The 26,836-nt window shown below is 44.0% G+C and overlaps 1 protein-coding gene across 2 annotated transcripts in view; it reads right to left on the bottom strand.

Moving 5' to 3' along the window:
- Nucleotides 1–24,453, bottom strand: part of ATP6V0A4 (ATPase H+ transporting V0 subunit a4) — a 56,937-nt gene extending 32,484 nt beyond the window's left edge. The window contains exons 1-9 of one of the 2 annotated variants that reach the window (XM_019489682.2): nt 24,275–24,453; nt 21,293–21,419; nt 18,560–18,638; nt 15,802–15,896; nt 13,636–13,761; nt 12,975–13,069; nt 11,351–11,477; nt 10,172–10,254; nt 3,210–3,303 (exon numbers count right to left, since the gene is read on the bottom strand). In XM_019489682.2, the coding sequence (XP_019345227.1) occupies nt 3,210–3,303; nt 10,172–10,254; nt 11,351–11,477; nt 12,975–13,069; nt 13,636–13,761; nt 15,802–15,896; nt 18,560–18,638; nt 21,293–21,403 (810 nt within the window). In that variant the 5' untranslated portion in view covers nt 21,404–21,419; nt 24,275–24,453. The remainder of the gene's footprint in view (nt 1–3,209; nt 3,304–10,171; nt 10,255–11,350; nt 11,478–12,974; nt 13,070–13,635; nt 13,762–15,801; nt 15,897–18,559; nt 18,639–21,292; nt 21,420–24,274) is intronic. The other variant, XM_006264694.4, reaches the window with a different exon arrangement.
- Between the last annotated feature and the right edge of the window lie 2,383 nt (nt 24,454–26,836).

The raw sequence follows: 26,836 nt of genomic DNA, 5'->3' as shown, positions 1-26,836 counted from the left end.
TCTTTTTGAGCAGTGAGAATTGTCCCCTTAAGGAAGCACCACCGTGCCTGAACTCCCAAATTGTAAAGTTGCTGGTCGCGAAGGGCCTTTCCAACTAGACTCCTGAGTTTACCAAAGTCTGCCCTTCTGAAGTCTAGAACTTTTGTTCTACTGACAGAATTCCCAGCCTTTTGGTGGATGGTGAACCTAATCAGATCATGGTTGCTGTCGTCCAGAGTACCTCCAATCTTCAGGTCACCTACCATGTCTTTCCTTTTGGTTACCACTAAGTCCAGAGTGGCTTTACCCCTAGTCGGTCCTTCTACTGCCTGTGTCAAGAACAGGTCATCAATAGCTGCCAAGAAGTTGGTTGATCTGCTGGAGCTGGCTGAATGGTCTTCCCAACAGATGTCAGAGTAGTTGAAGTCACCCATGACAATCAGGTCTTTAGGGATGGCTGCCTCAGTCAGTTCCCTGGAGAATGCCTGATCACTCTCCTCTTCTTGGTAGGGAGGTCTCTAGTAGACTCCCATCATCAGGTCCCCTTCTCCTTGACCCCCTTGTATCTTAACCCAGAGGGTCTTAAGGGACCTCTCCCTACAATTAAACGTGAACTGCAGGGAGGGGTACTGCTCTTTCACATAGACGGCCACCTCTCCTCCCGTCTTCCCTACCTGATCCTTCTTATAGAGCCTATAGCCTTCAATATTCACTGCCCAATCAGATGTATCATCCCACCAGGTCTCTGTCAACCTAATGAGGCCAAATTCCTTGTCTGCCAGAAGGAGTACCAGTTCATCCTGTTTATTGCCCATGCTTCTGCCGTTCCCATAAAGACACCCAAGTTCACCCTTAGTCGCCTCAGGTTTTCTGTCACTCTGCAAGTGTCTCAGGGCTTTGGTACGCATCTGGATGTTTCCTATGTGAATGCCCTCCCCTGAGTCATCTTGGCCAGAGGATTCGTATTTGCAATCAAGAGAAAATTCTGAACAAGTCCTAGTACTCTATTATATTTTGTTCACCTTCCACTGCCTGCACCTTAATGCCTAGATTTTATTTAATAGAATCATGGGGCTGGAATGGTCTTTGACAGGTCATTTAGTTCAATCCCCTGCTAAAAGCAGTATTATTTGTGTCTAAACCAGTGTTTCTCAACCTTCTTAGACTCAAAGCATGCCCTTATAGACTTAAAGTGCCCCTTGTTAGACTTGAGGCACCCCTCAGAAAATGTCAGCTCTTAGCTTTCAATCATTTCTTGACTACAATCAAATAAGAGCATGTTTCTTCAACTGAAAAGAACTCATAAAGCCCACAACACGTCAGAATGTTTCTGACACCATGGATTCTGATTTGAAGTCTATGGGTTTATCTTGTGGATCATGTATAGGTGTTTGCAGACCTAACAGTGCTGATACTGACCATCACTCCATGTCCCTCTTAAAAGGATATTATTGTGCTCAGGGTGCCATGACAGCCTGATTGAGAATCAGTGCTCTAAACCATCCCAGATAAGTACTTGTCTAACCTTCGCTTAAAAAGTTCCAGAGACATATTTTACAAGCTCAGTGGTGGAGGCATAACCAGGAGGTTTTCCACTCCAGGTAGCAGCAGCAGCCAGCAGAAGTGGGTTGCTTGTGACGGGATATCAATAGTTTGTTCCCCCACAACCGCATCCACACCTGGCAGCTGGGGCTGGTGCCCCACTCAACCACCCCTAGCTATGCTACTGCTCTCATCCACTGCCTGACCACTCTCATGGGTAAAACAATTTCCAAGTATTCAACCTAAATTTCCTTTGTTGCAATTTAATTAGACTGCTTTTTGTCTTATCCATTCTGTACACAGTCAATTAACTGCCATTCTCCTTTAGTCTTCTCTTCACTAGACTGAATAACCCCAATTTCTCCAATCTTATCTCACAGATCACTCTGTAAATCTACTGAAGTGGTTCTCAACCTTTTTAGACTCAAGGCACACCCCATTAGACTGAAGGCACCCCTCATAACTTTTGTGAATTAAGAGGCAGCCCATTTCAAAAACTAATTTATTACACTGCTTACCCTCCTTGAAGAGAGGCCAGGCAGTAGGGGCAAGGAAATGGCTAGGGAAGGGCAAACCTAAGTCTGCGTTTATCTCTTCACACCTCCCCCCTCACACTGAGAAACACCCTTCAAAGTATCTTGCAACACCCTGCTTAAGAATCACTGACTCAGTGGGAAATGCATAACTAAAATCCTGTGCATAAACAGGAGATCCTACCCCTGATTCATTATAGGTAAAATCTTTCTTAAATCACCATGGCCTCCATGCTGCAATTAACGCTGCATGGCCAGTAGGGCTGTGCAAAGCTTCAGTTCCTGATTTGATTCAGAGGAGATTCTGTCTGATTCAGCGGCTGAATCTTCAAATCTGAATCAAATTGGGAGACCAATTAAAAGGCCTGAATTGATTCAAAGCCTCTGTATCAATTCGGAAAAGATTCAGAGAAGATTTGGAGATTCGGGCAGTCCCAACTCGCCGCTGCAGGGAGCTGGATCTGGGCTCTATGCCAGTGAGTAGGGGGTAGGGGGAGGGGCTGGAGGAGGGAAAAAGGGACCATGGGGGGCCTCTACCAGGCCGCATCCCCTGCTTGCTCCTGCAGCCCCCCTGAGCACTCCTCAATCCCCACCTCCTCTCCCAGCCCCGTCAATGCCTGCCCCACCTGGTCCCAATGTCCAGGCACTTTACAAAAAAAAAAAAAAGCCTTGTACTCGTGTACTCCCTGACTGCTGCAGTGGCTTGTCAGGGCCTCTGGGGGCTTGGGGCAGAGCACCCCCATGCAGCGTGGGGCAGCAGGGGGCAGTGGATATCGCCCCCCCTGCCTGGCAGGAGCCGGTGAGTGCGAGGCTTTTTAAGTGCCAGAACACTGGGGCCAGATGGGACAGCCATTGACAAGACTGGGAGAGCGGGCGGGGGATGGGGCCTGTTCAATTCGGAGATTCAGCAGTAGCCGAATCTCCGACTCAGATTTGGCCGAATCAATTTGGGACAGTGATTCGAATCACTGAATCGAATCACTATGCCCCAAATCAGCCAAATCCAAAGTGAATACTAGCTGCTTTGCACAGGCCTAATGGCCAGAGCCTTGCACCCCCGTAGAACCCGAGGAAGCCACTGGGACTCCACATGGGCACAAAGAATCAGTCTCTCTCCATGCAAGCAGCTACAGGTTTGGGGTCTATGCCACTCACTGTGTTTAAATCTTCAATCCTTGTGTTCACACCATCAACCATTTCTCGACGCTCAGTAGCAGATTCTGGACAGGGGTACATGGTGGCACGAAACCTAGTGTCAGAGAGGGAACAAACAAGCAAACAATGATATTTACTGTCATGGCCATCAGTTATTTGTTTATCCAGAGCAGAGGGCGGCACCCTATGGCCTGCCAGCTGGATGTGGCCTGCAAAGCCACTGGATTCAGAGCAGGGGGGTTGGCGGCATTTGGTAAGCAGCAAAGGACTTTAGTGGTGTTTGGCATTGGGACTTTGGTGGCAGGGTGCTTCACCCATGCCATGGCCAGGAGGTGGGGAGAAGCAGCATCAGGGAGAACTGGTGGAAGTGGCTGGGTCCTGGTGCTATCCCACCGTGGACCAACCCATTCTAGCCCCACCCCCTGAAAATGTTGCTGACTACCACTGTCGAACCATGCCACTTCCACGCTCCTTTTTATCTGGAAGCTGGTGCCCATCTCATCTTCATTCAGTGAAAGGCACTGGGACTATAACTGAGCTGCAGCTTTCCATAGGGACCTGTCTCAAGCCCATAGAAATAGGACTCATTCAGTTGTGTCTACTGAGACAAAAGGCTTTCCCTTGAGATGAAAGGATTTTTTAGTGACCAAAAAGTTCCCTAAGTTAGCTATGGAGCACAACAGCCGACAGAGGTCTCTGTAGCATTGAGTCTTTCCAGCAGGTGCTCCACTTTATCTCTGCACCACAATGAAAATGCCAGCTTACAGCAGGTTGGCTGTACATCACATGGTATTTGAAAGTCCAGAGGGGAACTTTAAACAAATCCTGTCAGTCTCCCATTTATATCTTCTATATTCACAGCATAAAAAAGAAGTTGAAACTGCACAGTGCTGTCTGTTCACTGTATACTGACACCTGCTCAGCACTTAAAAGTTGTATTGCCGGAGCTATGTTTGGGGATGTGGGGATATTTTGTCAGTAAAGCCCTACAGTGGACTCAGTTTTGTCAGTATCAAAATACCTAGACCAGTTTCCTCATCACTTTAGACTGATATCCTGAAGTCTATACTGAGGAAGGTTTTGCTAAGTTAACTATACTAGCCATACTGGTGTGGTTAGAATTAATGCAGGCTCCTATATTATTAAAGCACTGACTACATACAAAAGTTGTATTAACTAACTATAATGGTGTAACATCCCCCAGCACAGAAGCATCTGTATGAATATACATCTATTCATCCAAGCACAGCTTCTTCCAGTATGGGAAGAGAATTAGCTATGCCAGTAAGAAGCATGTTTGTGCCAGTACTTCTGTAGCCATGCTAAGGGTTGTACCAGTATAACTAATGGAAAGATATACCAGTACATGAACAGCATATAAAATCAGGCCCCAGTTTGTGCGACACTAACACACTGTGTGCTGACAGGTTTTCTGGCCTGCTGTTCACTGGGATGCTCAGAAAAACAAGACTTTTACCCCACAACGCTATCAGGGGATAAGCATTTTAAATAAGTTGAATACATTAGTGCCACATAATCAGGCATCCTGGTTTTCTCTGATTAAAAAAAAATCCCCAATTTTTGGAGTAAAAAAGTAACCCCCAAATCCACATTTTTTCATGATCAAAATGAAACACCACTATATCTATAGCTAAATATTAGTGGTGTTTCATTTTAAAATCACAGAAAAATGTGGATTTGGGGTACTTTTTTTTTTAATCTCAAAATTGGGGATTTTTTGTTAATCAGAGAAAACCAGGACCCCTGCTCATAACACAATAGGTTTTACATATACACAGATTCCTTAGTCTTTGGCTGCTTGATGCATTCAAGGACACCGCAATATATAGTACTTGTGCCGTCACGGTCACCTCACCTCAGAGGATATCCCAGGCATATCACAATATCACTTCATGAATCAAACAAATAAAAAGGTTGGCTAGTGGAGGACACTACTTTTTATCCCAAGGGAGAGCTTCAGGGAGAGGTAGTTAGCCGTGTTAGTCTGAAGACAGTCAAAAGGCAGGGCAAGGAGCATCAGACTAACTGGTTCAGAGAGGCATAAACTTTCATAGACGACAGCCTACTTAGAGCTTTAGCTGCTGTAAATCATCTCTGTTCCCTTGTTCCCGAGTGGAGTGCCATCAGCTTACTCCAGCTGAGGATCTGGCTGCGTGCTCCAATAATCAACAATGAATAAAAGTATATTACAGTTTAACAGGGCCTTGGAAACCCAGGAGTGCTCAAAAGCCACAAGAGAATACAGGCTGTTAACAAATTCATCTCACATTATGGCCTCATCTGCACAAGGTTAGAAGTGATGTTTTCCAAAATCACTTCTAGCATAAGCACGAGCAAGAATTGCAGCAATTTTATGAAACATAGAGGTTTATTTGAGATCATATTGTAGCTTGATGTAATCATAGGCCTCTTTGGCCAGCCTCTTAGATCTTGAACCACAAAACATCCTGAAAAAGTCCAAGAGTTATTGCCCCCACTGATCATTTTTTTCCACTTCATATACTTCAGAGCTCCTAGCTCATCTCTAAATGGGTATTTTTAATCGAACTTGAAAGCTCATTCCTCCGTGTTATAGAGTCCCCACATTTTCCACCTTATCAGGGCAATGCTGCTTTGATCTTTTAACAACCCTTTTGCATACTGAATATCAGCCATGCCCTAATGACAGAAACATCTAGGAAAGCTGAAGAAGAATTCAGCAGGGAACCTTTAGGCTGATAAATCCCTTTCAGCATTCATATTAGCACTGAAGCAGCCACCAGTTTAAGAGAGAAGGGGGAAAAAAGTCCCTTGCTTTTTCTCTCGCTCCTTTTAATGCATGGGTTTAATGCTCAGGAAATTGGCAAACTAATGTTACCAATTAAAGCCATGCATATTGCAAGTGTGGGAAGTGTTCTCTGCACTGCTTTACAAACAAAGCTTACCCTGACTTGCAAATGTCTTACTATTTCAGCCCAGGATTTCTGTAGAATAATAGATGATAATTGTTGTAATTAACTTGCTAAAATTACGTTGGTTTTTGTGGTACAAGCAAACAAACTAGCACTGCCATGTGCATTTCTACATACGAGTTAACCGGGATGCGGAGAACCTTGGAACATGCCTATGTAGCCGGTGCTTTATGTCAATAATACGTCCTGACCCACAAAGCATGACTTTGCTTCAGCTTCCAGGTAGGAAATGGAGGCCGGCATCTTCCTGACAAGCTCCTACTAAATTTCAAAGTGATTTGGGTGCTTACCTCCTTTAGGCTTTTTTAGCAGTGCTAGATGTATTCACTTAGGCCCAAAATCCAACCCCAGCTATAGACAAGTAAGTAGCATTTTGGGCCACTTGCATGGATTTTAGATCTTATTCCCCACGGGAAGGTGCATAGTTCTGCATAAGTCACAAAATGGAAGAGAAACCTTACACCTTTTGACCCAATAGACTAATGGCTGGCACACTAGCTGAGGAAGTGGGAGAACAGGATTTTAGGCCTCTCTTAGCTAGACAGGCTTAAAGCTACATCTTCCATTTCCCCAGAACCAGTACCAATGCATAGGGGGTGCTAGGGGGTGCATGTGCACCCCCTGAATGTGCCGGTGCACCCCCTGACAGGCCGTGCTCATCATTTAGGTGATGGGCAGGGGGGGCAGGCAGGAGCACCAGTGCCCCCCCGTGAGTACCAGCCAGGGAGTGGGAGCGCCCCCCTGGTTGCCGACTGGTTGCTGGGAGGGCATGTGCCCCCAGTGACTAAGGTAGCACCAGTCGCCCATGCCCAGAACAATCCTCTAGCTGCCAGGTCATGGGCTAGGCATCAGTCAGAGCACCCTCCAACCTTCACTGCAGCTGACCCACTGCTTCAAAAGGGATCAAGAAAAGATGAAGCCAGAGGAAATATGAGGCAGTGAGATGGGCACAGCCCTGGAAGGGAGGGGCCCTGGTTTCTGGCCCCCGCCCCTAATGAAGCAGAAGCAACTCCATTGTGATGTATCCGTTTTATCCAATGATTGTTAAATGCAAAATGCAGAAACATCCAAAATCACTGTTGTTGCCTATTACAAGTAGTGAGGACTGGGGGCATTCCAGTGTGTTCTGTTGTTTAAATAAAAGTATAAAGCACCTATTTGCAAAGCATCAAATTACTACCCCAAATCCACCTACCAGTACCTTTTAAAAAATCTAAAAAGGAAGCCAGATGAGTCTACATACATGACTAGGAAACGTCAAAGCAAGCTGGCATGCTGGCAAATCTAGCAAGTAGTGAACAAACCACCCAATGAACACTGGGACAAAGTGGGAAGACAGGAAACCAAAGGCAGGAAAAAATGAGAGAGAGACAGGAAGAAAACATGTAAAACTGAGCTATCCAAAAGAGACAGGACTGTAAACAAGCTCGGAAGGCAGATGGTACCAGGCTGATCCTGCTGTCAGCAAAGCAAATGGCAAAGCTTCCCTGGATTCCAATAGCGTAGGATCTGACTTTAAGGGATGAAGTCAGACCTTCCCCAATGAAGCTCCACATTCAAAGACTTCCTGGAGAAATTCCTTTTCCTGGTCCAGTCCTGACTGAATCTACACTTAAGAGAAATATCCCCTCCTCCTCTCCCTCCCAGTGACCCTGTCAAATATGGGAACTCCTGGCACTGGGTTCTTTTCTTGGAATTATCCTTATATTTCGGCAATCCTCATCTGGCTGATGGACTGGCATGTGAAAATGGAGCTGATGACAGCTTACTGAGCATTTAATCAAATATGATTTACACAATAATTTGACCCATCAATAGTGAGCATTATAAACCAGTAACAAAATAGTCAAACATGATTAGTTTAAGAAGAGTTGCTTAACAGTACTACATTCAACATGGAAAGATTTAAGGAATAATAGTGCCATTTTGTTTACACAGAAGCTTCAGAAGACTTCATCTAAAATATTCCAAATTGTTGGGGGAAATTTTGGAGCGTCCATCTTAGCACACCTAATACAGGGTGGCAAATTGGCTTAGGGTTCACACCCAGAGAATGGTGTTGGTTGGGTTGGTATCAGTGGCAATGTGTAGAGGGTGCACGGGGGTGCACCCCCTGACTGTAGTGCTCCTGGTCAGGGGGGGCAGATGAGAGTGCTGGTGCCGCCCCTGAGAGCGCCAGCCAGGGATTATGCCAAGAGAAGCAGTCCCCCCACAGCCGATCCCTCCAACCCAGAAGTGCCAGCGGCGTGTCTGGAAGTCCCAGCAGTGCACCGCTGCCACTTGCAAGTCGGCGGGATTGGCCACAGGGTAACCCCCTTCCCCCCAGTCAGCAGGACTGGCCACGGTCACTGACTATCTGCTGGAGGGGCAAGTGCTCCCCCTGACTCAGGAGGCACTAGTCGCCCATGGTCGATATCGACCTGAAAAGATGTGGGCAGTAGAGTCCCACAAGGCTCAGTCCTTGGACCGGTGCTGTTCAATGTCTTCATTAGTGACTTGGATGAGGGCGTGGAAAGCACCCTGTCCAAATTCGCAGATGATACCAAATTCTGGGATAAAGTTAACACACCAGAGGGTAGGGAATGAATCCAGGTGGATCTGGACAGGTTGGAAAAATGGGCGGAACAGAAAAGGATGCAGTTCAATAAGGACAAATGCAAGGTGCTGCCTAGGAAGCATGCTGGTGATTCCTTCTTAAAGGCTGAAGGAGGACCTTCTCAGCAGCACAGCAGTAGAAATGGATCTTGGAGTCACTGTTGACTCCAAGATGAACATGAGTTGTCAATGTAACTAAGTGATCAGTAAAGCTAACCGCACTTTATCATGCAGTAGCAGGTCCATGACAAAGAGGTCCAAAGAGGTAGTACTTCCCCTTTATGCGGCATTGGTCAGGCTGGAGTTGAAGTACTGTGTCCAGTTTTGGGCACCACACTTCAAGAGGGATATGGGACAACCTCAAGGGGTTTCAGAGGAGGGCTACTCATATGGGTAAGGGTCTGCAGGCAAAACCCTATGAGGAGAGATTGAGGGCTCGGGATCTCTTCAGCCTCTGCAAGAGAAGGCTGAGGGGTGATCTTGTGACTGCCTACAAATTCATTGGGGGGACACAGCAAGGAATAGGAGATGCTGTTTACCAGGGCACCCCTTGGAGTAACTAGGAACAATGGCCACAAACTGACAGAAAGCAGATACAGGTCAGGCATCAGGAAGAACTTCTTTATGGTAAGGGTTGCCAAAATTTGGAATGGGCTTCCAAGGGAGGTGGTGCTCTCCCCTACCTTGGCGGTGTTTAAGAGGGGGCTAGACATACACCTGGCTGGGGTTGTCTGACCCCAGCACTCTTTCCTGCTCAGGGCAGGAGTCAGACTCAGTGATCTGCTAAGGTCCCTTCTGACTCAAACATGTGTGAATCTATGAAACAGGATGGGGATGAGACAGCACGTTCACAACTTCAGTTCTGATTCTACGATGCTTCTTTTGTATCATTGGTTAGACAGATTGACAGAGCCCCTGGGAAAGATGGCCAGTACTACATTCAACATGGAAAGATTTAAGAAATAATAGTACCATTTTGTTTACACAGAAGCTTCAGAAGACTTCATCTAAAATATTCTAAATTGGGGTGGTCCGATTTTGGGGTGTCCATCTTTGCACCCCTAATAAAGGCTGCATTGTCAGAGAAGGGGAACCAAGCACTTCTTGAAATCCGGACCTGGTTTTAGATGTCTCAGGTTAACTGCTTAGAAGTCATGGTTCCCAAAATCTCTAGTCACTCTGGAAAATTTAAGGCCTTAGCTTTCAAATGCCAAAGTGATCTATATATTTCTTATTACTAGATGCCGCAGAACAGAAGAGCAGAATGGAGCGCAGTGGATGAGCTGACAGGCAGAACGCAGAGATATCATCTCCAGCCCTAAACTCTGCCAGCCAATCCTGACAAGTAAACACCTCAGCAAGAATCATTACTACTTTCTCAGCAGTGTGCCTTACCCCTCACAAATCTTCTTGATTTTTTGTCGGAGCTGCTCTCCTTGATAGAAGATAATGAACACATTCTTTTTCACCTCTTCTCTCTGAAAGGCAGCGCAAGCAGAATTTCAAGTACACATAACAAAGTAAAACACTATACTGAAAAGTAAAAGTTAAACACTGCTTTGTCATGACTTTGTTTCCCCCAGTAAATTTCCCACCACTGCTTAGAGGGGTTTCAGTAGATGTGAACACAGGGACCATGGTATTAGTTGCAGGGTGGAAGATAACCTTGAGAGGACTGCATCTTTATTTTCCTTTTTTTTTCCTCCCTTAACTTGGTGAAGTTGATGCCAGTCCATGTGGGTATAGTTCTACACTTCCCATGAACAGAATTATACATTTTTTTATTATCATATGAAAACTTAATGTTAAGGTTGCAAAATGAAACAGTGAAAAGTCTGGCAATGACAAAGCTATTTTTGGGCAATGTCTTCCCAGCCCAGAGCAGGGGGGCTGGACCCAATGATCTCACAAGGTCTCTTCCAGCCCTAAACTTCTGTCAATCTGTAAGAAAAGGACTGAGCTTGTTAAAAGAGGCAACTGCCTGCTGGTGTCGGCAGGGTGTGCAGTGAAAGAAGAGTTCATCATACATAAAGAAACTTACCCACAGAATATACCCTACTCATTTTGAAAATTTCTCCCAGAGGAAACAACAGCTCCAAATACTGGCTAACTGCTCAGGCCAAAGGGACAATAATAAATGTAAAAAGGGGAACAGTAGCATAACTACGCCTGTGAGAATGGGCACCAGCTCCAGATCCTGATTTAGACGAGACACCAGAATGGCAGCCCCCACGGAGCTCATGCCACTGCCACCTGCACCATGCTTGAGGCATGGTAGCAGCAACTTGTGCTGTGCCAGCAGCAGCCCTTGTGAGAGGAAACAAGTGCTCATCACCCCCACCTCACTAGCTCAGGGTGCCAAGATCCCTAGTTGCATCTCTGAGGGGATAGCAAAGATCCACTGTGTTTCCCATCACCTTTCAGGTCCACCTCCCCTCAAATTGTACAAATTAACCTGATGGAAAACTGAAACTTCAGGATACTTTTGTGTTATCATGACACCAGTCCGAGGTGTTTTTAAAGGCGCACACGTGCAGATCACGTGGGATGGAGGAGAAGCAAGTTCATACCTACCGTAACTGGGTCCTCCAGAGGAGTGTCCATTTCCGTGTACCTCAGGTAGACGTTTCCCCTGCAAGCTCGCCACAGTAAACGCTCAAAGGGGACCATCCTTTCCCTTTTTATCACCCCTGCCGTGAATCTGGGCAGCATTAACAAGACAGATATATCGCAGACATATTTCAAGTCTTTTAAACTCAGATTGTACTAGGTTTTATAATCCCTTGCTAATGCTTTATAGACCACATTAAGCTGGATTTACAGTCATATTAACATGGGGTGCTATCTTCAGGTGCGGTTGTTACCAGGCAAAGCTTATTCTGAAGTGAAGTTCAGGCCTGGATCTTATTTCTTAACCTACTGACTTCTCTTTTTCTTTTCCTTTTCCTTCTTTTTAGGGGAAGAAGGGGAGCTGAGTGCAGTGGGGTAGAGAGCTTAGCCCATGTCTGTGTTTCAGGATTACACAGCGGGAGGAGGAGAGAGAAACAGGAGGCAGCAGATTCATTTTCTTCTTTGTAGCAAGCGTAATACAGACATTACTGTATAGCAGATGGTCAATGGCAAAAAACGTCTGGCTGACAGTATTGCACCCCTGCCTATACCAGGGGTAGGCAGAGAACCGCTTACTGAGCCATCAAGGGCCGCATGACAGGCAGCCAGGGGCAGATAAATATAATATTTAATATTTATAAATAATATTTAATTTTCTAAATTTTTTAGGGGCCCCATGGGCCAGATAGGATGGCCTGGCAGGTTGCATCCGGCCCACGGGCCACATTTTACCCACCCCTGGCCTATACAGTAGCTCCTGCACCAGGGAGACATGTGAATGCTCTGCTTGTGGGCCAATGCATGAGACTTGTCCTTGACCCAGAGGACTCAAGCACAGCTCAGTTTTCTAGCTCCTTCTCTAGCCCAAAGTTACAGTGATGAGGCACAGACCTGAAGCTTTTTTTTAGGCTTTCCTGGAATCATTGCTATTAATAGGGCCATGAAGAGATCACTTGCTTTAGGAAACATTATCATATGGAAGCCAGGGTTTGACCATTACCAGCTGAGCTAGTACTGAACAGGACTTGTATGACTTGTACTGAAAAGTCATAGTCAGCATCACACCACTTAATGCGACTCCCCGCAATCATATCCAAACTCATACAACCCTGAGCACAGACTGTGTGGGTGATTTGTGTGACTGTACATCTGTCTACTAGGAACTGGCTGAAACCCTCTGACTCATTTCTCAGAGGCCACTTAAGAGCTGTTAGATGGTCATGATTTTAGGCGCCTGCCAACAAAAGACTCATTTGAACCAAAGACCCAGAGATGGAAGTTCGTCCACCCTACTGACCAAGACTGAACCAAAATGATCAAAAGTTGCAATTCCTGTTCTCTCCTTCAAAACACTAAAATTGCTTTACACTTTCATGAATGAATTACAAATAAGGGATTGGAAACCAACCTGTATTAGGCTATCTAAAGCCAGTACCTGAACTCATCAAATCTTTAAGACTGGCTTGTAGGGCTGAAACCAGATTATGGAAGCTGGTTTCCCATGGTGCTGCTACCACAAATACAAGTAAAATGGAAGATTAAGTTTGCAATAGACTTTTAACTGCTATGAATTTTTAGCAATACTTACCCCAGTTTTGCAGCAGCTGCTGCTGGAGTACTCCTTAATTCCAATAAACCAGATGTGTCTTCACTGAAGAAATCATCTGGCAGACTGGTTTCTGTCTAAATGCAGAAATAAGCATGTTTCTTATGAAATTATTTTGAAAGCCTTGAAAATTTGTCACATATTTGCTGCTGCAACCATCTGTCTGTATGAAGGCAGCTGTTGGATCCAGCTGATGGACATGGGGCTTTGGCAGCACTTGCAGTAGGGGGCTTCGGCAGTGGCATGCACTTCTCCCATACTGGGATTGGGAGAAACGGCGCTGGTGGATAGGTCCTAGCACCCCACTCTCATGAGCTGGGTCATTCCAGCCCATAGCCCAAAAAGGTTGCTGACCGTTAGTCTAAACGACTTCAGAGCTTAAGTTCCATTTTCAAAAGAGACCAGAGCCGTCAGAAGCAGAAGCTCTATGACTTTCAGTGAGGCTTAAATTTCTGAGTCACTTCTGAAACTTTTATTCCAGACTTGTAGGAAAGGAAGCCTGAGTTCTGTTTAAAAATAAAAAACACACGCACATAACCCCGCCATCCCCACAAAGCCCTCAACATTAACATGTTCAGAAGCCTCCCCCCACTCTGCTGCAAGAAAGGACAGATCACCAAGAGCTCATTCAAGAAACTCTCACCTCAAAGAAGTCCTGCGTTTTCTTCAGCAGATGTTTTAGTTCAGTGAGCTCCAGGAAGTTCTGCTTCAACGTCTGCTGATTCTGATTAGCTTCCTGCAGCTCGGCCTCCAGTTTCTCCAGAACTGTCTGGTCATAACCAAAGAAAATCAGAAATCAGCAAGGCAGGCCTAATACTCACTCGCCAGGCTGGCACCACATCCCTCTGAAATGGACTGTCAAAAGAATAAAGTAGGAGGAACAGTAACACATGACTGTGAAGTGACCATTTTTAAACATTTGTATTCCTGAAACTGGCTCTTTAGGAATACATCCAATGAATATTAAACGTCCCCACTGACATTTTTCTTGTTAAGTGCAGTAACTCAAAGTGGTATTTAGGCATAAAAAGCACACCCAGGTTTCTATGGGAAGACTGAAGCATTAGGAGAAAGAATCTGTCTTCTCAGCTAAAGAGATAACAGTGGATTTTGGTTTAAATGAATGAGTTTGTAAACTTAATTTTCAATTAAATTGAAAGCAAACAACCCCTGCACTTCTGTTCAGGAAACAACTGATATATTACAGTCCCAGTGAGCAATGTGCTGAATGCAAATCCCTGATTTCTGAGTGGCTTCAACTCCCCTTGCTTCACTAACTTACATCTGGGTGGAAAGCTCTAAATGTTAAAGGTGCCCAGATCCTCTAACTTTCAGCTGATAATGTTTGCTACAACATACTCTGCTAATTATCAGAGATAAGATCACAGGAAGACAAGGATAGGGAATGAAAATGTGGGGAAAGTAGAAAAATTTAAACATTAGGAACAAGAATCACTGAAGATAATTAAACTGAAGAAATCATGCCAAGAATGTACACTGCTAAAATATGCCAGTCGAGCCTGGATAAAATAACGATAACAAGGACAATCTCAAGAAACCTTGAAATCCAGCTTTACTGTACAATTGTTCAACCTGTCCTTTATATGGATGTGAATCCTGGACTCTGAAAAGGGCAAATAGAAAAAGCCTGCAAGTGTATGAAAACAAAGTGCTAAGGAAAATAGTTGGTGCAGTACAGGAAAGCAGAGTATGGAAGAGAAGACAAAAATCAAGAGTTTTGTGGACCTTTACAAAAGACCTGATATCTTGAGCAAAAGCTTTGCTGACAGAAATATGCTGGGGGGGAGTCACACCTGCAGCTGACACATCCTTCCTGCTATTAGCTCATGTTGTTAAGGAGGTACTACCATGCCAGCTGAAGCCTGTTCCCTTACACTGTCTGCACTAAGGGGCTTTGCCCATATTGCTGACAGCCCAGCTGTCAGCTGCAGAGGCTCCATAGTGTCTTGACAAGCCCCTATGAAATGCTATGGTTTTCATGACTGGGAAAGTCTTTGCTATTAATATATTGGATTGGGACTGGGCAGAGAAGAGCTGATTGGTGAGATCCCTCAGGAGCCCTCAAAAACTCCAGCCTTAATTGATGTGCTGAAACAGTGAAGAATTTCATCATGGACCCAAGGCAGGAAGAGAGGATCTAGCCTTGAACATCATGGTTAAAGCCCCAGATAACACTTCAGGGAAAACCGTGATGACAAGCCAGTAAAGGCTGCAGCTACAGCACAGCAGGTAATAGGACAGGGTCAGAAACAAATGGTACAGATTGGGAACCTGCAAAAACTAACACATTAAAAAAAGAGGAACAAATGGGCTGCAACTCATAAAACCACCACAATTTATCAGCGGGCTTGTGATGAATTAGTTCCACCTGCGAACACCCTGGAGCAAGCTACACAGCTCAAGTCAGGAGTGTTTGATTCCCTTCCGGGGTCTGCTGTGGCTTGGCTGGGTGAGCAGGCAGGTTGTTTAACCTGTTCCTCCATTCCCTCCCCTGTCAAAATGGGGATAATTGAGTAAACTTACCTTTGTAATAAACTGCTCTAGGACTGGTGGTGAAAAATATGGGCAGCATTATTAATCCAACGAGCAGGTTTAGTGCCACAACTACAAAACAATACAGATGAACCTGGGAATATGTCGTCTGTGAATGTTGGCCACTGGTGAGGCATGTTCCTTCACTGGCAAGCCCATGTGAGATGTTAACCATATGCACATAAATATATAATCCCACCACCTCTCTCAGCCCAGGTTTCTCCCTGTGCCTTTAAGGCAGTGCTGAGCTCCGTACCTCCAGATCAATCATTTCTCGAGGCAAGGGGGTCTCTGGATACTTTTCTGATTTGATAATCACAGTCTCGTTTTCCATCTCATTTTCCAGAAAGCCTGCAAGGAAACCACACAGAGGCCTGGCTAAGCTCACCTGGGTGTTGTCAGCATTGGCTGTTTCTAGTTTCTGGATATAGCTTGAGTGGCCTGCATATGACAACAGAGCATTGTGGCCACAGTATCCAAATGCCATTTTATATACGGTCTAGGGGAGTTTGTCAAATCTCTGTGAAAATCCTGGTTATATGAGAATCTTGCTCCAAACTGCTGTCCTCAGCAGCAAGCAAGCTACTCCTTCCAAAGAAAAGACATAATTACATATGCCTTGCCTCAATTACTGAGATAAGTTCATCACAGTCACGAAAGCACAAAATAGCTCCCTGGTCAACGCACCTGCTCCCTCACAAGAAAGGGCTGTTCCCTGCAAAACCTCAACATAGCAGTTTATCCAGGAAGTCCCAACCTCCACTGGGAGGCCACAGTTCACTGTACTAGACCCTCCCCTTTCTCCTAAATTTTCTGGTCCGTCATTTCATTCTGTAGGCTTATTTAGAAACCTGCAAAAGCAGCCTTCTGCCATGCCACTTGGATGTTTACACTCTATTTAGGACTATTGAGTCACACAGATGCACTCTTCCACAAATTAGTGTTGGAAAGGACCTCAGGAGGTCATCTAGCAGGGGGTTGGACTAATGAGCTCCTGAGGTCCCTTCCAACCCTAGTTTTCTATGAGTCAATGTGGGGCATCAGCCCTATCAGGGGCTGAACACTGATGGCAATTAATGGGTTTAAAGTTAAGCATGTGCTTCAGGGTTTTGCTAGAACTGTGGTCAGCAGTTGGAGGAGCAGAGTCCTGTTTCACCCAGCTTTATGACATTTAGTTCTTTGATGTGAGCTTGCTGAAATAAAGCTGCCCTCAGGAAGCAAGGCAGCTTTCACCTTCCATCATGATTGGGCTAGCAACTTGAACCAATACAGGTGCACTTACATGTGCATATTAATGTGATGCAATAAACTCCAGTGGTTATTACACCAGAGTTTATGGCTCCCTGGTGAGCATTTACACAGCAGGCAGCCCACACTGAAGCACCTTCATACCCCAGCCAGCTGGGGCAGCTTCTACATGTGTGCTGCTGCTGAGTTTTTACACCTCAGCAAAATAGCACTTCTATTTACAAGTACTGTCCTGCTGTGGAGTAAATTAGTTTACTCCAGCCTAATAGGGGTGATGTGTAGATTTGCAACATTTACTAATTAGTCTACTGCTCAGTAAAAGTCTCATGTAGATGCACCCTAAAGGGAATCTCCTATAGGCAGTGTCTGGTTCTTTAGGCCTCCTTCTGTGGGTATCAGTTGGCTGACTGGGACTCAAGAGACATATATCCTATTCCCAGCCATGGTATTAACGCAGAGCACAGACAGACAAATGTATCCTGGTATAACTGACACCAGATTTTTATATCACTGTAAATTACACTGGAATCAGGAATGGATAGACATACAGCTATCCCAGGCTAGCTCACAGATAGGGCACAATTACAGAGCCTTATACGCTTAGCAAACATCTATCCTAGAATAAATGTGGATAGACAACATAAACACTGGTGCAACTTACACTGATGGAGTTTTACCATGATTCTTCAGCAGTAATTCTTTGCTGGTTTGGACAGTTACCTCAGTTCAGGGGCTTGTTATCTGTCAACTACTCTTACACAATGGTGTAAAGCCAATTTTGTTAGTATAAACATTTTGTCTGTACATGCCCTCATCATGGGACAGTGGCCAGGACTTTTACCCTGTCTGTGCCTCAATGGAACCAGCTATAAAATGAGGAGAACAAGGCTTACCTACTTCTGGAATGGGGTTTGAGATCAATGGATGAATCACACTACTGTATTACCTTTTTCTCCGCTTAAAAGTGGAAATTGTAAGGATTTCTGTAGGCAGATTTACTTCTAAAACAGAACCATCTATTAGCAAGCCCAACCAAAAATGGTGAGCTTTTATAAGTTATGAAAAATAATTATTTAAAAAAATGTTAAACATTGAAAAGTCTTTTAAAACAAACTACTGTTTGTTCACTGATTGCCTGTTTTAAAGGATGGTGTATTTTGCCACAGGAAGTATATTCCAGTGGTCAGAATGCAGGACTCGGACTTGGGAGTCCTGAGTTCAATTTGTAGCTCAGCTACTGATGTGTCCTGTTATTTTATGTTAGTTAGGACCCTGCCAGACGTTCAAATTAAAGCTGGATAGAAACCAGCTATAAAGTTGTTACACATTTTCAAGTGCTAACTTTGTAGCTGGTTGGCTCTTTTTATAGCTGGATGGACATTTTTATGGCATGATCTTTATTATGGATTTGTGCATGTGGACTATGGATTATGGCTTTGTGCATATGGGCAGTCTAAACTTAGTGCACAATTAACCAGTTAATTGCATAATATATGGCAGGGGGCTGTACTTAACCTCTCATTACCCAAATTTGCCCACTTGCAAAATAACAGTGATACCCACCAAACCCACAGTGTGTAGTGAGACTTACTGGATGCATTTTAAGTGTTTCAGACCCTTCCGATAAAAGGGGAAACAGTGATGAAAATAGCACCATCTTCACAACAAATTCCATTTAATCTGTCTGGTAGCTGGAGAACTTTTTATTTTAATACTAGGATCATTGTGGTTCTAAAGACAAAGCCTTTTACCATTTATCTACTTACGTAGGATCCTCTCCAGGGATTCACATCTTCTCACTTCATTCACAAACTTTCTCTGGAAACTGTTCACGTTCATGTTCAGCTAAAAATGTAAGGAAAACCAAACCCAGTGATGGCTTGTGGTTATATTTAATTCAAATATATATTAGAATTTGTAAAAGATGATGCCTTATGCATTGGTGGACCAACAGACAGTCTTCTAGCCACAGAAGATATGTTACTAGCAGCAGTAGTCAAACTTCCTCAGGATATCAGTGTGACTCAACCTTGACTGGTATCTTAAGTCCATTCAACTGTGACTTTATGTAGACTATCAAGAAAAGTCTTGACTGAGGTGGAATCATTTGGTTTTACAGAGTTTTAAGGCCAGAAAAGATTACTGGGGACCCTGGATCTGGCTTCCTGCATGACAAGCTAGACATTTTTGCACAGTGATTCATCTTACCTATTCTCCTGACAAAGCAGTGCCTTTCTCTGTGGTACAGTTCTAATGCAAGTACCAAGGGTGGTACTACTCCTGGGTATGGCACCTTGCCACTTGTGACCAAGGAACCTGACTCAAAATCCTCCAACTCACGTCATCTATGCCACTCTGCAAGCATCAGTCAATCAGCAAAAGATTTGCTGTCCCATGAACAACACTCAGAGCCGTTCTTCCCCCTTTGTTCATTTTAACAATCAAATTTGTGCCTACCTATGTCACATTTATTTATTAGGTCTATACATCTTTTTCATGAGCCTCAGATACAGAAGGCTACCTATTAAAGCACTCATCTGTGGTGGTACAAATCCACCAGAGGTAGCTGAAATGACAACAGAGGACAGGTCTGCACTACCGTTTCCTATCTCTAGTGCAGCTTCCACTGCTAACACCACCCCAAAGGAATAGACATTTGTGTCTACCCTACAGGCTCCATCATTGCTGGCATCAGTGCTGACCAGTGCTTAGGCATTTTCCCAGTGTAGATGTCTTCAGAGTGGCCCTCTCTCTCTCTCGCCCTCTCTCTCTCTCCATTAATCCACTCAGAATATTTCAGCCACTCTTGCTTTTCACCTCAGAAAGTCAGGCACAAATGTCAGTTTCCAGCCTTGTAGCAGAAAGCCCCTTTTCCTCTTGCCTGCAGTTGCTCTCCCCTCCTTGGATATGTTTTCCCTCTTCTACCTTTTCTTCCTTCCTCCTTCTTTCACTTTAAGATAAGGAATTGTGTTTTGAAATTTGTATGTGTGCATTTTGTATCTCCCTTGTATTTTGGTATTTTTATCTATTTGTGTGCCATGGCATTACTTTTGTAGCTTATATTTTATATTCCTCACCTTTCAACTTTCAACTAAATGTGATTAGTTTCATAAGTAAGTTATACATTGTAACAATGTTAACAAGGGCAGGAATCAAACTGCCCTTCCCTGTATCAGGCTGGCCCCTGAAAGAGGAAGTGAATCAGTGATTGAATGTGTAACATGGTAGCAGGCAGCAATTAACACCTAAGGAAACTGCAGATCAACCAACGGAAGAAATCAATAGAAGACAATGTAACAACGGGGACATCTCTAAACGTCAGTGATCAAGGGCTAGAAGCCCTGGCCTGAGTTAATCAACGCCGGGGACCAACTTTTGGGCTGAATATCTCCAAATCGACCACTCCCAGAGCCCTATTCAAAATTCATCAACGGACTCCCAAACCTGCATGTACATGCGGACGACCCCTGGGGCTGACAGATGCCATCTAGTAGCCACCAAGGGGGGAAGTCCCACGAGGGTCAACGACCCCTGGATTGGGCAAACCTGAAAACTGGGGAGTCACCAAAGTCTGCCAAGGACAGATAAAAAGAAGTGAAAAGTGACCCTCAGCGGCGCCCTCTTGATCTCCAACTTGACCAGCACCCGACCTGTCCAGCCAGAAGGACCAGCCGGAGACTCCTTCTGGAAGATAACACCACGCTGAAAGAAGCCTCAACGACAGACTCCAGCACCTGTGGGATAGGCATACCTGGCTCTTGTAGCTTGCTACTGTGTGTGTGTGTGTGTGTGTGTGTGTGTGTGTGTGTGTGTGTGTGTGTGTGTATGGAAGGACCAGCCCCAAGGTTTATGATTTAACTCATTACAGTGTTTCAATCTGCCTAATAAACCAGAATTTTAAGGATCCCGAGTTGGACATTTGTAGCCAACAGCCTCATAGAAATATTTTATAGTTTTGTCATTGGACATTTTAACACCTGATGCAGTTTTTGCCCTTGTGTAGCACTCTTGTAGATACCCACTTCAGAAAATCACCAAAAGGTAACAGGGACATTCAAAGGGAGGAAGTTGGGAAGAGATTGATTTTAAGGACAGTATTATTTTTATCCCCCATTTACAGAAAGGGAAATGAGGGGCACTGGGAGTAAGTGATTTGTTCAGGGAGACGCTTGTGGCAAAGCTGGGGAATGAACCTTATTTTTAAGGACAACCACATTTATAATGGCTTTTTAATAATGGAAGGAAAGCAGTGTTGCCTACTGGATAGAAATTTAAGGTCTGTTCCTAACTCTACTAGTCTGCTGGATGCCCTTGGGTGTGTCCCTTCACTTCTCTATGCCTCAATTTTGCCTTGTTGATACAATAGCGCTAACAATACTGACCACCTGTGTCAAGTGCTTCAAGATCTACTAGTGAGAAAGCACTGCATAAGACCAGGTATGTGATTGTCAAGAACCATCCTCCCACCATTCCTCCCCAAGGACCTTGGACCTACTTACATCTCTGAACTGAACCAGCCCCAGCTCTCCAAGTTCTGCCACACAGCAATACGCAGCCTCCACCTGGAGAAATAGCTGAGTCAAGCACATCTCCTCGCTCCGAAAGGCCATCTTGCTCGTGCTGGTTCTGCAAAGATATTGTTATGGGGAGGGGGTTAGAGGCTGCTTCATGCCACACCTCAAAACACCAAATGCTGCAGAAACATGGTCTTCCTAAGCCGGTAGGATGAGAGCTAATCGGTGGGCACCCAGCACACCACTCGCCTCTGGGCATTAAAAGTCTCTAGCAAAGCTTGGGGGCATTTTGGTACAACATAAGGAAAGGCAATAGTTGAACTGGAAATAGCTGCAGTCACGACTCAGCTATGGGGTGGCGATGGCCAAACCCCATCCAGCCTTCCACAGGGCTGCTCTAACTTCATGGTGGCTGTGTGTGGACCATGCTGCAGCCAGACTGGTGAGAAAATAGAGCAGTGCTGCCATACACCACCCTCTAGCATACCCAGACACTTGTTCCTAGGGGCAGGGAGTGCAGGGCTATGTCAGCGAGAGACACTCCACTTTATCCTAGAGGATCCCTGTCTTGGGGGGGTGATTCAGTGGATTCCCATGCCTCCTCTCCTGTGGTATAAGGGTGGTATAAGGGGATTTACTGCAGCCAATGGTCAGGGCCCCTGGATACAATCAAAGGGCTTTTTACCTGAGTTAGTCATCAAGAGCAACACTTTGGGAAAACCAGATGGACCTAAGGATGGACTTTGTTTCTCACCATTTATACCCTTCCAGAGAGAAAATCCAGGGTGTAAGGAATTCCAGAGCGGGTGAGCCTGGGAAGGAAGCCCCTCCACCCATCCTCTATTTCCTTATAGTTTTTCTCTTTCCAGTCATTCTCCTCCTGGTTGCTACAGTCAGGAAGACCCCTGAGAGCAAAGAACAACCCCAGGGTTTGATGTGTACAGCATCACCCGCAGAGGTGGAAGAAACACTATGGCACTGCAATTTGAACAGGATTCTTCACACACTGCCACAACCAGGTAGACCATCAGAAGTGGGGTGGGGAATGAGCGTGAGCGCACACTTGTCATTAGGACACTGCATCCTCTCTTCTCTCTGTACCTGGCGTGGAGTTACATCCCCAACATGTGGGTGAGTAATGTATTTTGGATGCCGAGTCTCTGAAAGACTGAATTTGTCAGGGGCATGCACGGAACAGCGATGAACTGACAGACCTGATCACTTCTTCCATTAGGCTTGAAACCAGACAAGTAAAGGAGACAGGTCTGTTTGTTGTCAGTTTCGCTCACGCTTTAATTCTGCTGGATTTGGATGGAGAGCGCAGCACAGGGAATTGTTTCCACCACAAAAGGAAAAACCGTTTTCATTCCAATTAGAATAAACTACTTCTTCCACTATTTATATTAAATATTTGGCTTTATAGTACATACTTTCTTTCATAAAGGGCTATTGGCAAAATTAGGCACATGCAATAACACACACCAAAATGCACATGCCCTTCTACACTTGCTTTGTGCATGTTGTTACCATTATTTACACTGGGATACTGCATGTGTTAATTGCCACTAACTAATCAGTCATGCACGTAATTATCTAATTTGCATGTATATGCACAGAAATTGCTTGCCCAGATAAAATACACAAGTGGACACATTATCTGCTTTCATTTAATTTTGAAAATTCATTCCCAAGCGTACATTTTTAAACCAAAACTAACTGCACCTAATGACAGAGGTGGGGAAGGAAATTGTCCCTAATCTGCTGGGTTTTTTTCAACCTGGCTTCACAATGCTTAGTCTCGCTAGCTTGGCATGTGTTCAAATCGCCTCATTCTTTAAAGTGCTAAGGCCATTTTTAGAAAGGAAAACCAGAAACTAGTAGATTTTTACAAAACATGCTAATGGTCTATGGTACACATAGCCATTGCAGTCAATGTTTTGTATTTAGGCAATTCATGTCCTTTTTCCTCTGAGCTTGAATAGCTCACTGTGCTTGTCTGCTCAGTAGTTTAAGGTAGAGAAAATGAAACATATGATAACGAGTAGCTGCTAAAGTAAAATATATCAGCTATTAGTATTATGTACTTGATATTTTGCCAATTTTCCAACAAAACCTTTTTTCATCAGGCAATGCCAATACCCAAGACCTGAAAGAGCTCACAAAAAGGGTTGGATTTTTTCAAGTGATCCCATTTGAATTTTTTTTTTTAATTTATGATTATCCCATTTCAAGTTTTCAAATCAAATGGTTTTACATTTTAAATAGAAACAACTTTTAGTCCTAAATTTTTAGTCATCTTGGGCAAAAAGTGTTTTTTTTTAATTAAAGATCAAAATCCAACAAATTGTAATGAAATTATTTAAACAACATGTTTCTATTCATCTAAACTGATTTTTTTTTCCAGTCAATCATTTGTGAACATAAAAATTGAATGTTTGGACTGATTTGGAATGGGAACATTTTAAAAAATCTTGAAAATTCTCGTGGGATGGAAAAGCCACTACCCTCTCAACTCCCATGAACTTACCAGACATTTCTCACTTAATTTATCAGCTCTTTTATTAATATTGTATATATCCCAAACTGAATTTGTCAGCTGTCTATATCTCTGGCTAATTCAGTATCCTTCTCACCTCATTTTCCATTAAATTATTCAGCTAAACAAGCATTCACAGCTACTCCATTTGTTCTCTTCCAAGAGTACCAGGGGATGATAAGAATCTACCAGAATTGAAATGTAATAAAACTCAGTGCTGTAAGAGTTATTTCTTGATTTTTTCATTAAAAGAATAGTACCGTATCTCAACTCTCAATCATCAATTAATATTGCACCAGCCACTTCCTTAATAAGGGAATAAAACATGTCCCATTGACTCATTCGATTTCTATTTTCAGCAATGAAAATGTTGAGTTTTGGCTTAGCTAGCTCAGTTCCTCATGTAAGATAACACAAATGACTGCTCTTACCTTCTTCACCTGCTTTTTATGTAGTCTGAAGAACTCTGGAACTACTTCTACCTCAACTGCTCAACTGAGAAGCAAATGACAGACTGAACTTAACTGTTCTTTCCTTATAAGTGGCATTAGAAGTTTTTTTTTTTTCTTTTCAGTGCTGAACTGGTCTAGACCAGAGAAGAGAGACCCATTTTGTCCTAAAACAATCAGTGAGCAGAATGGATCAGGAGCTGCCTGGCTCTGTCTAAATCTTTCATGTCAGATCTCTGACAAAGGTTGGCTGTGCCGCATCTGCATACAGTGTTGTGATTAATAACAAATCGGCCATGCCTGCTTGCACAGCCAAGGTGCTCTCAAACGAGCACAAACTTCTGCAAGGTGATGTACGCTGAGCTCAATCAGCCAGTAAATACTCATGTGCAAATATTGGTTAAAGAAATAGCAACTACCAGGAAACAAAAACCAGTAAGCTGTTTTATGCACAGCTCTATTCATCAGGTATAAAACAAAGAGACAATATTGTAAATCAAACAGGACAAGAGAAAGAGCCATGACTTTCTTCCAGGCAAGCTGTTGCTATCATCATACTGTGAAATACAGAATCACACTAAGGGGGTACTACCACAAAAGAAAGGTTGGGTTTCTAATAACAAATGCTGATTTGGGGGCCTTTATTTTTGGTTGATTTAATGGAATGGGAGCAATGTGATGAGAAAGGATGATTTATAGTCCTTACCCCACTTCAAATACTAAAGTAAAGGACTAAGAGTAAAATCCTGGCTCAGTTGAAGTCAGTGGCGAACCTTGCATTGATGTCAATGGATGCCACGTTTCCACATGGAGACTATAAGACCTTCCTTTTCCAATAGAGCAGCTAAATCACAGGCAGAGACCGCGTAAGCTATCCAAGAGGAGTCGGTATCATGTCCAAACTAGGGCCTCTGCCCCAAATTCACTCTTTTAGCATTAGCCAACCTTTTGCTGAAAGCTGATGTAAATATTTTTTCCAAAATGGCATTATTATCTCACTAGGTAAGAGTCTGCTTAACATTATTCAGAGAAACCAGGTTCATTTAATTTAGGTAAGTAACAACTTAATATCTTTCCCCTTTTCTGGATACCAAGCCCAGTGTAAATAGGGAGGCAGTGGTCATGCAGAGACAGCCTATTCTGGTCTTTCTCTTGACTGAGCTCAAAAGCTAAAAGACACAGCTGGACCAGGAGAGTAAACAGACATCTTAGCAGAAACAAAGAGCTTTCTAATATAGAAGGCCTATAGTTTCAAAAACTCCTTGTGCTTTGGAGGGCCTCAGATTTTAGTTTCTGGGCTAGAAAGGGAGGGAAGGGAACAAATTGCTGACCAGTTGAGTACCCCTATACTGACTCAGCTGAAATCATGAGTCAGCTTTTACCTTTCCTAACCTTTGAACCTAGACACCATGCTAGTCATGGCAGTGGCCTGCTTCATGCCTGTTTAGCATGTGATTTGCTCTTCTCTTCTATACTGTATCTGTGAGTTTTACTTTTTAATTAGATGACAAGAACTGGGAATGGCCACTGTTGAGGTGCTGTACCTAGAGCTAGGGAAAGAAAACCTCAGCACAAACTGAGACCAATTAACTGGGGCCAGGTACTGACCTACTGAAAGACAAGGTATTGCTTCTCCCTTTTCAAACAGCACTTTGAGAAGATATTATTGGTCAAAGAGTTCAGTGCCATCCAAAGAGGTTGCTAGACATGAGTATAATCCTAGAGAATGAAAACAATCATTCATTTATTGGCTGAGGTGTATCAATGCCATAAAATATCTCCTAAGTCTGAGGCTTAACTGCAGTTCATCCTCTCTCAAAATAAGGCTGCAGTGTACTATTAGTTTAATGCTACCTGGTTTTTCTTCTAGCTTCTTTGGACAAATGATAAGACTCTTCTCTGTTTATCCAGGGTGTTTTCAGGACCAGACCTAGAACTACAGCAAAAAGCTATTGTGACACATAGCTGAAAGAGTGGGGGAAGGGGCATGGCATGTCCAGATGTATGGACCTCCCTAGCTCAGCATGGCTAAGATCCCTGATTTGCTAAAGAAGACTGACTCCAACTAGTTGACCAGTGAATATGGAATGAAGTAAATGCCATTTGTATTACTTCCATGGACTGATGATAGACGTCGAAAGGGCAATCTACTTCATTACATCGGTAGTTTGCATGGAGAACATTATTTAAAAAAGAGTGTTATCCAAGATTAAATTACCACTGTGGGTGACCAGACAATGGAATAAACTCCATTCCAAAAAGCACCTGCCTCCCACAACACCACCATCACCTTAAGTAACTAGCCAGGTGGGGGGTTTGGCGATTCTACTTACTCCTGTATCTTGGAGTCAGTGTCTCGTTGTCTGTGTGCAGCAGCTCTGCCAGATGGAACTGGAGAGACTTTCCCTGATTAAGCCAGAAAGACCTGCGTACAACGTATCCTGACAGCACCTAAATAAATAAGCCTTCTTTACACCAAAGCTGCTCATTGCAATAGCAGAACAAAGGCCACAACTCAGGTGGGCTGGAAGTGCTAGAAACAGT

The sequence above is a fragment of the Alligator mississippiensis genome, chromosome 4 (assembly GCF_030867095.1).
Source record: "Alligator mississippiensis isolate rAllMis1 chromosome 4, rAllMis1, whole genome shotgun sequence".
NCBI classification, from domain to species: Eukaryota; Metazoa; Chordata; order Crocodylia; family Alligatoridae; genus Alligator; species Alligator mississippiensis.
This window is presented reverse-complemented; position numbering and strand designations above follow the sequence as displayed.